Genomic DNA, 12,720 nt, shown 5'->3' on the forward strand with positions numbered 1-12,720 from the left:
AGCACACTAAACCGCTGCAGCCAGAGCAACCTCCCCTTCACCCACTGCTTCTGACACGTTGCTTGGAATATTAAGTGATTAAAACACAAACCTGTACCTGGTTACTGCTGTAACACAGATCTCATCGCTTGTTAGTGTACTGCACTTTTTATGCATAACAATTACTAACTGCTTAGCCACAGACCAACAAATAAATTGACACCATGTTTTTTTTGTTTTTAACAATAAAGCTTGTCATTTTTTTTTAGCTCCGCTCAAGTATTTTCAGTTTCCCCTCAAGTCAATGAAGAGTTATGTACGTAATTTAAAAAGAATGTAATTTAAGTAAATGGAGTCATTTAACATTAAAGTAATAACACTCACACGCTCATTTTAGACCGGCATTAACATCCTTTTCAGGTGATCCAAATATAAATGAAAACCCTTGATTTAGTAAGATACAGTAAGTTTTTTTTTTTTAAAGAAATTCATAATTTTGTTCATCAAGGATGCATTAACCTGATCAAAAGTGACAGTAAAGACATTTATAACGTTACAAAAGATTTCAGTTTCAAATAAATGCTGTTCTTTTAAATTTATACTAATTGCTTAGCCACAGACCAACAAATAAATTGACACCATGTTTTTTTTGTTTTTAACAATAAAGCTTGTCATTTTTTTTTAGCTGCACTCAGGTATTTTCAGTTTCCCCTCAAGTCAATGAAGAGTTATGTATGTAATTTAAAAAGAATGTAATTTAAGTAAATGGAGTCATTTAACATTAAAGTAATAACACTCACACGCTCATTTTAGACCGGCATTAACATCCTTTTCAGGTGATCCAAATATAAATGAAAACCCTTGATTTAGTAAGATACAGTAAGTTTTTTTTTTTTAAAGAAATTCATAATTTTGTTCATCAAGGATGCATTAACCTGATCAAAAGTGACAGTAAAGACATTTATAACGTTACAAAAGATTTCAGTTTCAAATAAATGCTGTTCTTTTAAATTTTCTATTCATCTGTGAATCCTGAAAAATAAAATCTATCAGTTTCCACAAAAATATTGTGCAGCACAACTGTTTTCAACATTGGAAAAACATAAAAAAATCTGACAAAACAGCTGTATTTAGTGTCGTCTATTTGAGATCAGATCACCCGACACTGATGTTAAATCCAGGTAGAAACGTGGCCATAAAAAATTAAATAAAAGAGAACAGAATTCATTAAACAAACCTGACACAAAATAAAATCAAAAAGCTCTCATATGTCTTGCACAGGAAGTTTTCATACGCAAGTCCAGCAGCGTCCTGTGCTTTTGGACATTACTGATGTGACTCTACTGCATCAACTCTATCAGACTGTCCTTCATCTAATCTGACACACAAACACCAGCAAACATCGAGGGGAGGATTAGCTGGCAAACATATAGAACATACAGGTACATATGCAGAAGGAGGAGAGTAAATGATCGCAGACACTATAAAATGCAGCATCTTTCGCGGATTCGTTTGGCCAGACTTTTTCTCTTCTTCTTTCCGTTCTTTTCCTTGCTCTCCTCCATCTTCCGAGCACGAATTTCCCTCATGAGGTCAAAGAAAACCTGCAAGCAACACAGTATACCATCTTGGAAAATGTATCACTTTAATTTAATTTAAATGTTTTAGTTTTGAAATATTGTTGTATGCATTTGTCATTTTTATTTAATTTCTTTTATTTTCTTAAATGTGTGTATATATATAGTATTTATAGAGTTTTAGCTTTTAGTTTTAATTACTTTTTCTTATTTGTAAGTCGCTTTGGATAAAAGCATCTGCTAAATGACTAAAAGTAAAAAGTAAAAGCAAATTAAATTCCAAATTGCTTGCATTATCAATAAAAAAAAAGTCAATATGAAACACTCTTTACAACCCATTTTACATCTCGGTGAAAGAATATTTAACGAGAGTAAGATGGATTTGTGACTCTAGCCAACATGGAAAGTTGTTTTATGGGAAAAACAAGTTTAGACTTTGATTAAACATTACAGTCCACTTTTTAGCTTAAAATACTGTGCACTGATGAATCGTGCACAATACTGTTTTCATGTTGCTTCATGTTGATTACACTTAAAGGAATAGTTCACCAAAAAATGAATATTTGCTGAAAATCTACTCACCCTCAGGTCATCAGAGATTAGGATGAGTTTGTTTCTTCATCAGATTTGTAGAAATGTAGCATTGCATCAGTGTCTCAGCAATGGATGCTCTGCAGTGAATGGGTGCCGTCAGAATCGAGTAGATTTTCAGCAAACTTTCATTTTTGGGTGCAGTGTTTCTTTAATAATAAATTGTTTTAAATGTATAGTAATTCTAGCCTGAAAAGTAGGTTAAGAATGCATCCGTAATATCACTTGTGAGCGTGCAGGATGTAGTTTCAATAGCATTCACACAGTAACTGCCTCCCTATACACTAGTAAACTATCAATTCAGTTTTACAGATCTGGTTTTGTAGTACTGACCTTGTCTACGTTGGCGCGGGTTTTAGCAGACGTCTCCACGTAGCACACGCCCCACTGATCCGCTCTGGCTTTAGCCTCGTCTGCGCTCACCTGTCTCCTGTCCTCCAGATCCGACTTATTCCCCACCAGCAGGAAGGGGACGTTCTCGTCTTCCTTCACCCGCAGAATCTGCTCTCTGAGCGAGAGAGTGTCGTTAAGTGTTTATGTGGCACCTACAACTCAATATTTACACAAAAGCATAAAAAAAATAAAAATAAGAATGCCTTTGCAAAAATAATGTGTTTGGATTTTAAACACTCTTGCTATTAAACATCTGATTAAAGAACCATTACAAAAAAAATAAATAAAGATTAAATAGTAGACTAGTCACTCGATGGACAACTACTATAACTGACCAGTGTGGCCCAACCCTAATACAATCAGACAAAACAGATCAGGCCATAAACAAGATCATCAATTAAAGGGATAGTTCACCCAAAAATGAAAATGTGATGTTTATCTGCTTACCCCCGGGGCATTAAAATCATTGCATCTCTTCTAAATAAGCTCAGCGCTGTAAATCACCTGAAATCAGCAGTTGCTGCAAAAGACTCTAATTCTGTGATGGAGAAGACGCAGAGGAAGCCCTCGCCGCTGCGGAAGTAGTTATCCCGGATAGCTGCATAATCCTCCTGACCGGCCGTGTCCAGAATATCTATCTGCACCTCCTCGCCGTCCAGAACCACCTTCTTCCTGTAGCTGTCAGCTTTCGTGGGCTCGTAGTCTTCCACAAACTGAGGGACAGAAGGTGGGACGCGTGTCAAGTGTTTACATGTGGACAAATACTGACTGACATATGCTTATCAGGTTTTATTTAAATAGTTTATGACCGTTAACTGATTATGAAAACACCAGGGCCTCAGCAAACCTCCAAGAGGGCCACAAGACAAATCAAATATTTCAGACATATTAAATTCTTATCTAAATTAAAATACAAAAAAATATATATATAACATTTATTTCTTATACATTATAATCTGTGTTATTTATAGAGATACTATTAGAGATTTATTAGAGATACTATTATAGTTTGTTATATATTGAAACAGTTTTTAATTTTTATATTTTCCATTTTTATTTTCATTTTGGTTAAAAGGTTTAGTAATTACGTTGTGTGTTTTTGTCATTTTTAGGAGTTTTTTGTTTAATATATATATATATATATATATATATATATATATATACACATACATTTTTTTATTTTTTTTTTTATTTTAGTACATCAAGTTAAACTAAATTAAAATGAATTGGCAACATATGAATTTTTTTATTTTGTTTTTAGTATATTTATTGTATCATATAAAGTAACATTTTTTAAATTGTTTTAGTTATTTATTTTTCACTAAAACGATTAAAAAATATATTATTATACATCATTGTTTTATATATATTTTTATTTTTATATAATTATAATACAATAAAAATATTTTAAAAATATATTTCTTACCCCTCAATAACTGTTGTTTTTAATTGAAGAAGATATAGTTCTTGAAACCTCTGAAGTCACAAACTGAATCATGGTTAATTTAATATCAATTCTCCCACTTTCTGTTAATAAAGAGTTTAAAAACAAGCAGCTTTGTCACAATTACAGTAGAAATACTGGAAATAAAATACTTTCTAAAATAAGAAAAAAACATTGATGGATTGATTGCATTTGTCAGAAGAGAGAAAGATGTGAAAGGGTCTATGTCATGCCGGTTAGAGCTCACAAATACTGCTCTCACACTGACTAAGAACATGCACGCTGTGTTGCTGGAAGTCTAGCAGCTTTAACCAGGCTTCACCAAGATGCAAAGGTCGATGCTCTTGGCTCAAAACCAGATCATGCAGCTGATATTGCCATCTGGACCAGCTATCAACTGTATAAAACCAGCTAGCATTCTCCAGAAGGACAAACTACAACACTGAGCGGTAATTCATAACATTATTACATGAACAACGGACATGATTTCTGTGGGGTAAAATCATTGTAGTAATGTGTGAAAGGCATCCTCACCTCATCGTACATGAACTGCAAAGTTAAAGCAGACTTTCCCACTCCGCCGCTCCCAACCATGATCACCTTGTGGAGAGCCAGCGAGTTCTGCCCTTTGGGCTTGGCTGCTGCCATGGCAACGGTTGCTAAGGGGCAGGACCGAGAGGAGTCGGGTCGAGGAGGCTGTGGAGATGCTGGAGGTCACAGGTCGATGCTCTTGGCTCAAAACCAGATCATGCAGCTGATATTGCCATCTGGACCAGCTATCAACTGTATAAAACCAGCTAGCATTCTCCAGAAGGACAAACTACAACACTGAGCGGTAATTCATAACATTATTACATGAACAACGGACATGATTTCTGTGGGGTAAAATCATTGTAGTAATGTGTGAAAGGCATCCTCACCTCATCGTACATGAACTGCAAAGTTAAAGCAGACTTTCCCACTCCGCCGCTCCCAACCATGATCACCTTGTGGAGAGCCAGCGAGTTCTGCCCTTTGGGCTTGGCTGCTGCCATGGCAACGGTTGCTAAGGGGCAGGACCGAGAGGAGTCGGGTCGAGGAGGCTGTGGAGATGCTGGAGGTCACTGAAGTGAGGGGTCAGCGTGAGAGTTCGTTCCAGAGAAGATCATGCACTGCTCGTGTGTACCTGGACCAGATGAACAAACAGGTTTACATTTCATTCTGTAAAGTTATCACTACTTTTCACTTAAAACTACTTTCATATGTTCTCCTGACTAACCCAACTCTTTCAGAGTCAACCGATTTAAGGCATTAACAGTGACAGATGAACTCCCTGTGCACAGTGTTAACTAACACTAAAACTATTAACATTCTGATTTTGCTCATTGAAATAAAGCAATATTTGGGGAAAAACTTGAAGTTGCCTTGGCAACTAACCAAAACAAATTAAGTTGAAGTGCTAATATTACTAAAACTGAAATATAAGAAATATAAATATTATTTTTCTATAATATGAAAAATAGAAATATATATATAAATAAATAAAAATGACCAAAGCACACAACTAAATTACTCAAACTTAAACTAAAATCAAACTGAAAATTATAAGTTGAAGTACTAATTACTAAAACTGAAATAAGCAAAAATACTATTTTTCATCATATAAAAAAATAAAATAATTAAATGTCAAAAATCGCATAAAATTACCAAAACTTCCAACTAAAATTAAAATGGAAATTAGAAGTGTTATCTAAATAAAATAAGTTCAAGTTGAAGTACTAATAAATACTGAAACTGATATATAAGAAATATAAATATTTTTTTATTTAAAATAATAATTTAAATAAATATAGTAATATAATATTTGATATAAACAAATAGGAGTATAACATAATAATAAAAATAACCAAAGCACATAACAAAATTACTAAAACTTAAACTAAAATGAAAATTAGAAATGTTACCTAAATAAAATAAGTTCAAGATGAAGTACTAAATACTAAAACTGATAAATAAGAAATAGAAATATATTTTTTTTTATTTAAAATAATAATTTAAATATAGTAATACATTATATAATAGTACATAATAATATAAACAAATAGGAGTATAAAAATAACAATAATAAAATTACTAAAACTAAAATGAAAATTACCTTGGCAACTAATGCAAAATAAGTTGAAGTACTAATATTATGAAACAGAAATATTGATATTTTCTATAATATGCAATATAAATATTGAAAAAAAAAACTAAGCACATAACATTACGACTAAAACTTAAACTAAAATTAAATAAATACTGAATATATAAATAATAAAAGCTAATTCAAAATATCAATAAATGCTATAATAGTGTATAAATAATATTAAATAGCACTGGTCTGGGTGGGGTTACAAGTGACTAATGCTGACAAGTCAACATCACAGCAAAACAAAGCGCTCCTCTGGATCCTCAGGTTACAGACGACACGGCCTTCCAGTTCATCTCCAGATGCAGCCGTGTTATCTTAAAGTTCAAGCAGCAAAGAATCGAAAGAGATGATGCCCAACTGAGGCCAATCTATAGCATTAGTGGTGAATGACTGATTCATAACACATGTGGTGTAATATGAGTGTGTGCGTGTACATTAGTACATCATATATGCCTGTGTGTGAGTCTGTGTGTGTGTGTGAGTGTGTGTGTGTGTGTGTGTGAGTGAGTGAGTGAGTGAGTGAGTGAGTGAGTGTGTGAGTGTGTACAGACAGCGAGAGGCCAGGGCTGGGTCTGCCGAACAACAGTTTTCACATTCAGACACTCACAGTCTGCAGGCTTACAGTACACATATAAAGACGTGAGAGATATGATATATGTCTGTGATTTTGCCTCAATAGGTTCATGTTTTGTTTTTGGGACATATAGCAATCTAATGGTTATTTTGAATATGTATAATGATCATTTTATGCCATTCTATGGAAATCATTCAATACCATGGTATTAGCATCTGTTACTATGGTATCAGTACTTTGTGTAAGGGTCATTTGCCCACACACACACACTCATTAGCTTTCATCTATTAGCACTCAGTCTGGATTTAACATGATATCCACAGTATTCATAACGACATTGGTTGCATATGTGCCTCGACAGCAGTGCTGGATCCTACCTTTGTGTGTGCTAGCTCAGCTAAAGGTAATCCAGACACAAGGACTCCTGGGATCTCTCCCGTCACTGCAGCCTCCACATCCCGAGCAATGTCATCAGATCCGGACCGAAGGCGCTCTGTGTTTGTTTACCGTTACCGCGAGAGAAGCCGGTCGCCGTGATGTTTGGTGTCGGCGCTCATGGGCGTGTAGCGCTGCTGCTGATCCCGAGAGGCGGGTCACATGGATCCACGGCGGCCGTCTGCGCATGCGCACAGAATTCGACCCCCCCTCATTAGAGTGACGCGGGAAACTAATTAGCAGCGAGAGGAGGAAAGTCCCTTTGAAGTTTAGCCGCTCATGCTTATATACTTATAATCTCGAAGTTATGTGTTATTAATCTGCAGACAAATCTCTTGAGCAGCGGTCTAAACAGTAATTAACACGTGGCTACAGTGGAGGCCAAGAGCGAAGGCGGTAAAACGAAATCTCATATTCGTGCAGACAAAAAACAAAAAAAATCTTAAACCAGCTTCAGTTGCTTTGTTAGTCATAGTTAGTGTAGCTAACCTAGTTTAGCTGTCGCCCAGCAGTCTTGCCATGCTGATTTTCAGCTGACAAGTGCCCAAAAACCCTTTAAACAGGCGGGAAGGCCAGACAACCAGCTAGGCTAGTTTGTTTTTAGCAGGTTTCCACAATATTTTGCAACGCGGAAGGTAACCTTTTCCTGTGAATGTGTTAGAAAGTGCAGTAAACGGTAAAACTATTTGTGCTACAAACCAGTGTGTTTATGAGTATGATCATAAATTAAAATAATGTTCTACAAAGAAATACCAGTTGCAGGTAATATTTGTACAGGTAAAATAACATGACACCGGAAGTTACGCACATTCATTACGCCTTCACTTACCTTTAAAGAAGTGGGTTGATGCAACAATGATTCTCAAAACAAACAAGCAAGCAAAAAATAATAATTATTATAAATGATATGCAGATGTTTACAGCTGGTCTGTCACCTCCATAGGTCCTGTAAGTATGAAGAAGACCGAGACTTTAATGTCTGACCTGAAGTCCAAATATGCTGATAAATCTTGGAATGAGACCGTTCAGCTGGTCCGGAGATGTATGGTAAGAGAATTGCCTTTAAGAAATAGTGTATCGAAAAATGAAAATTCAGTAGTTTATGCACACTCGTTATGTCAGGTCTGTATATTTTACGTTGAACAGAAAAGGAGATATTTCGCAGATGTCAGAGCTGCTCTTTTCTGTTCCTAGTTTTCAGTCACGTGACTAGCGTAGCGCGCAGGGGCCTGTACCTGTACAAACTCAGGGTTATAGGATTAGTTTCAAGCTGACAAAACCAAACAACACCAATCCGGATTCACTTCTCGCGAGAGAGACGGCGAGATCCAAAACTCTTTTGCTGAAGGTTAAGGGATTGAAGAATTTGAATGCATTTACACTGAAGAAAATACTTAAATAAATAAAAGAAAGATCTCGCTCTATCAGTGCAAGTGAAGTTAGTTTATAGAGTTGATAATATATAGCAATAGAGACTCAAGCATGTAAGGTCACGTAGTCATTTTAAAGCATTATCTATTGATTCGACAGCTTATTTATATTACCTAATATGTGTATTTATTAATATTCATTTAAACTAAATTGCTTGTGTGTAATGGATTGATAATAATATAAGTCATATAATAATTCTATAAATCATATAAAATAATTGTAAGTAATTATCATTAAAGCTACACGATTTCGTCGTTAAATATATTTTGTATTTATTATATAGTGACCTTTATTTTGGAGTAAGAGAAACTGGGGGAGGGACTTTATTGTGTTGGGTGTGTTAGGGTCACGTCGCTCACATCTGATTGGTCCAGGTTCGGTTTGAGATCTGGTTTTCTGTGGGAAAATGCTTGGCGTGAAACTTGCATATTGTGCTCATATTCTGACGATTTATTGTTAAGGTGTATACTGAATTTGATCCTCCAATATCGTTGCACTCTTAATGTGCAATTTAGCACGTTGTGCTCCTATTCTAGACTCATCTGCTTGCCTGTATAGTATGTTTTATTGATGTGTATACTGAATTTAGCCGTTCAGTATCACAATATCATTTTAGCACATTAGTACAAAGCTGGTAAAAGTAGCTGGCAGCCTTGCTTTGCTTTCCAGATGGGCATTTCTATAATATGTGATGCATGCTTTGAATATATTAAAAGTAGATAGTGATTTATTAAGCTCATATGTTAAAAAGTTTGCCTTTGAAGCCTTAAATAGGCTGAAATTTAAGTTGGCACCTCAAACGTGTTGCATCCAGGTTGGCCAAAGTCTGTGATGGAAGTTAAGATTATTAGACTATTTGGTGCCATCCAGCAGCTTTGACATTCTTCAAAATATCTCTTTTTGTTTTCCCCGAAAGAAAGACTGTCATACAGGTTCGACGTGAGGATGAGTAAATCATGACAGACATTGTTTATAGTACTTGAATGGACGTTACACATCAAGCCATGTAGCATCAAATGTGCATGTGTGGGTAAAAGCAGGGTGAGGATGTCGTATGGAAGAGGTCAAGACTGGGCCAATTATTGTCCAAACTTAGCTCTCACAGACATCAGCCTCAGATGTTTGCTATTATGTGCGTGCACAACCTTCCAAATCTAATCCAGATGTGGCGCTTAAGACTGCTGCGGATTGCATAAATCAGTGCCATATGCAAACAGCAGGTCGCTCTCCAGAAAGATGATTAAATCTGAGTTTCTCTGAGAATGGTGTGTGTTGGTTGGAAAGTCACTGCAGGATATGCTTGGGGTTGTATTTATGTCTCAGAACGTCATTCCTCTGGGCTTTTCAACATTTCTTCTGTGTTTCGCTGTGGTGAAACAAGCAGGTGAGGAGTGTTTTTCTTTATAGGAAAAAACAAAAGGAGACGGCAGAGTTTGTGAGCCAATCGCACAATGCCTTCAGAAGATCAACGAGGCGCTCAACGGTGAGGATGTCCTTGAATTAAACCCTAACATCATTCTATGAATAAAAATGTCTTTCTCATTTTCTTAGATTTCTTGGTTGTTTGTGTTTTGTCTGTAGTGTCCTCCTTGACAGCAATGGTGTCCAGACTAGAGATGATTGCCAAACAAAGAGGGTTTGAACTTTTCCTTCATATAGATATTGCACTCAGATTGCAACATTCAATATTTTTTTTAATGCATTAATATTAGATAATCAGCAGGGAAAATATTGCTTTCTTAAAGTCGTCATGAAATGGAAATTCATCTATTTTCTAAATGCACGTTGTTTTTGTGAACGATTCATCCATGCATGATAAAATTTTTTTTTAATCATCATAATCATAATTATCCAACAACTGATGGATTGAACCAAGTCCTCACCATACATTGTTTCTTTTTAATACTCAACTTCGCTCGGGTGTAACTTTAGAGGAAACAACATTAAACCAAAACATAATTTTATAAAAATAGATTTTAAAAAAAATCTGATATAATTAAAACATTTCCCCCCCAAAAAATAAGCTGTCACAGCATTAAAAAAAACAAACACTAGGATGATGTACGTCACAATACTGAAGAAAAGATATGTTGCTAATTCCATTACATTGCGACTTCAGGCTGCATAGCTTGAGTTTGAGGCAATATTATCTCTGTACAACCAATGGCAGAAGTGGGGATTATTCTGGAAAACCTGTTTGAAAACAGTCATTATTTATGCAATTCCGCATGTTGCCACCAGAGACGCAGAAATTACACCTTTACTCGGTGCTGAATTGATTGTTCAAATGAAGTTTCAGTATTTTTTTTCAGACTGTGTATTGACAGACATCTCTGTTTGCATTCCTCACAATTTAATAATGTGCCAATATTGTAAAACCTTGGATGAGTTCCGTATTTAATTGCAGTTACTTCCTTTAAACTCTCTGTGCAGCTGTCTCTCATCATTTAAGCTGACAGACTCCTGGTTTTTGTAGATTGGCGTCACATATGAGCCCCACAGAGACGGTGTGTTACCTGACAGCAGACCTGTTTTACCTCGAGGTGGTGCTGCTGCCGGGGGGAAGAGTGGAAGATGTGAGGGTGGCCCATCACGGCGAAGCTCCTGTGGTGAGACCATGTGCTTATAATATTGTGCAAAAGAGTCTGTGAAATGCATTAACGTGGTTTGGTTTGGTTTGTAGTCCAGCCCATCACTCCTCCAGTTGTTGAGGTGAATCAAAATGTTCTTTATTTCGAGAGAAAAATGCATTGAAATATATTGGAGTTGGAGTAAAAATGCGTATCATATTTCCACAGGATGAAGAACTTTCATGAATTCTCTCTAAAGTTGGATGATCTTGCCTCTTTCTACATCATCCCGGGAGACGGGTATTGCTTTCTGGTTTCTGATTTTAGGTAACAATTTGTGTATTTCTCTAATTATGAGTGTGCTCTGGCAGTGATGTCAAGACTAAAATCTACACCTGTCTTCGACACCTGGAAACCGATCTCTTCAAAATATCCCATTTACCAAGGTGTGGGAAACTAGCCGACATGTTACATGTTTCTCTAGATGAAAGTCTGTTCTCATATAATGCAGTGAGCACGGTCTCCTCTAGGTCTCTGAGAGAAAGTGACCTTCACGTTGACCTCATCATGAACGGCAGGATTGGGAACGTCCAGCCAGGCAAAGAGGGTACGCAAGGGAAAACCGTGTCGGATCAGCGTGTTTTATGTGAAATATTAAACTCTTCTTTCACGTCTCCTTCCTCACAGGGACCCCACTGACAATCGAGTACTACATTAGTCCATTAGATGTTCTCATCAGGCTGTCAAACACAGGTATGAAAACAGTAACTTTGCACAACTTCTAATCCAGTGTTATTTTAGTATCTATATATTATTATAGAGTTTTTGAAATTGGCTTTTTAAGGTTTCTTTAACATTGGTAACATTTTTTTTTTTTTTTTTTTTTTTTTTTTTTTTTGTTTTTTTTTTTTTTTTTTTTTATATTTTTTTATATTTTTGTAATATCAGGAAAAAATTCAGGGCTTGGATCTTGAACAATGTCACCAGCTGCTGCAGCGTTGTCTGACAAGAGACCCAAGCATGATTTTTGACATTCTGTGGTCATCGGCCGAAAACCCTGCAGCCACACCCCACCCTATCCTAGGTCAGCCAACCTGGTGTGTCTGCCAGAGATGCAGGGAGATGCCGTCTGATATTGAGAGGAAGTGCTGCGGCCAACTCCCAGATTTCTGCATTTCGATACTGCCACACATGGACCTCTACATTTTAGAGGAAGGTGTCCTCAGACTGGCTAGGAGGATCTGGAATGACATCAGGGCAGTGCAGGACCTTCCAGACCTGGGGGAAAACCACCGGCACTTCCGTCACGCAGCCTATAGACAGTTTGTTGTGTGGCAGTATGGTGCACTTGGACATGGTCACAGAGTTGTGATACCAAGCTGCTGTGTGTGGAAGATACGTGACCGTTTCCCAGATCCTCAGGGCCAGTACATAGGCTACAATCCTGGCAGGGTGTAGACAACAAATTTTATTTACATATGCAGTTGATACCACTGCACTGTTTGTTACAAATTATTGAAATTCTCAGAAGAGTGTATATGAAAGTGTTTTAA

General features: G+C 36.5%; 2 protein-coding genes across 3 annotated transcripts in view; one reads left to right on the forward strand and one right to left on the reverse strand.

Annotated features, from left to right (window-relative positions):
• Positions 1-1,081: 1,081 nt before the first annotated feature.
• On the reverse strand, positions 1,082-5,092 carry LOC107734325 (ras-related protein Ral-A-like). 2 transcript variants are annotated; one of them, XM_016546265.1, is made up of 4 exons: positions 4,905-5,092; positions 3,045-3,253; positions 2,481-2,655; positions 1,082-1,583 (listed from the first exon to the last, which is right to left on the reverse strand). In XM_016546265.1, exons 1-4 carry the CDS (start codon positions 5,016-5,018, stop codon positions 1,461-1,463), a joined length of 621 nt encoding a protein of 206 aa, XP_016401751.1. In that variant the 5' UTR covers positions 5,019-5,092; the 3' UTR covers positions 1,082-1,460. The 2 variants fall into 2 exon arrangements, with proteins under 2 accessions (XP_016401751.1, XP_016401750.1); XM_016546264.1 differs by lacking the exon at positions 4,905-5,092 and adding an exon at positions 4,519-4,693.
• Positions 5,093-7,885: 2,793 nt separating this feature from the next.
• med1l (mediator complex subunit 1-like) overlaps positions 7,886-12,720 on the forward strand; it is a 13,416-nt gene continuing 8,581 nt past the window's right edge. The window contains exons 1-10 of the mRNA XM_016546266.1: positions 7,886-7,928; positions 8,110-8,213; positions 10,005-10,080; positions 10,179-10,233; positions 11,074-11,206; positions 11,281-11,309; positions 11,396-11,467; positions 11,539-11,613; positions 11,698-11,774; positions 11,855-11,920. Of these exons, the coding sequence (XP_016401752.1) occupies positions 7,901-7,928; positions 8,110-8,213; positions 10,005-10,080; positions 10,179-10,233; positions 11,074-11,206; positions 11,281-11,309; positions 11,396-11,467; positions 11,539-11,613; positions 11,698-11,774; positions 11,855-11,920 (715 nt within the window). The 5' untranslated portion in view covers positions 7,886-7,900. The remainder of the gene's footprint in view (positions 7,929-8,109; positions 8,214-10,004; positions 10,081-10,178; positions 10,234-11,073; positions 11,207-11,280; positions 11,310-11,395; positions 11,468-11,538; positions 11,614-11,697; positions 11,775-11,854; positions 11,921-12,720) is intronic.

This window comes from Sinocyclocheilus rhinocerous, unplaced genomic scaffold (genome assembly GCF_001515625.1).
Source record: "Sinocyclocheilus rhinocerous isolate Xijiao unplaced genomic scaffold, SAMN03320098_v1.1 scaffold1812, whole genome shotgun sequence".
NCBI classification, from domain to species: Eukaryota; Metazoa; Chordata; class Actinopteri; order Cypriniformes; family Cyprinidae; genus Sinocyclocheilus; species Sinocyclocheilus rhinocerous.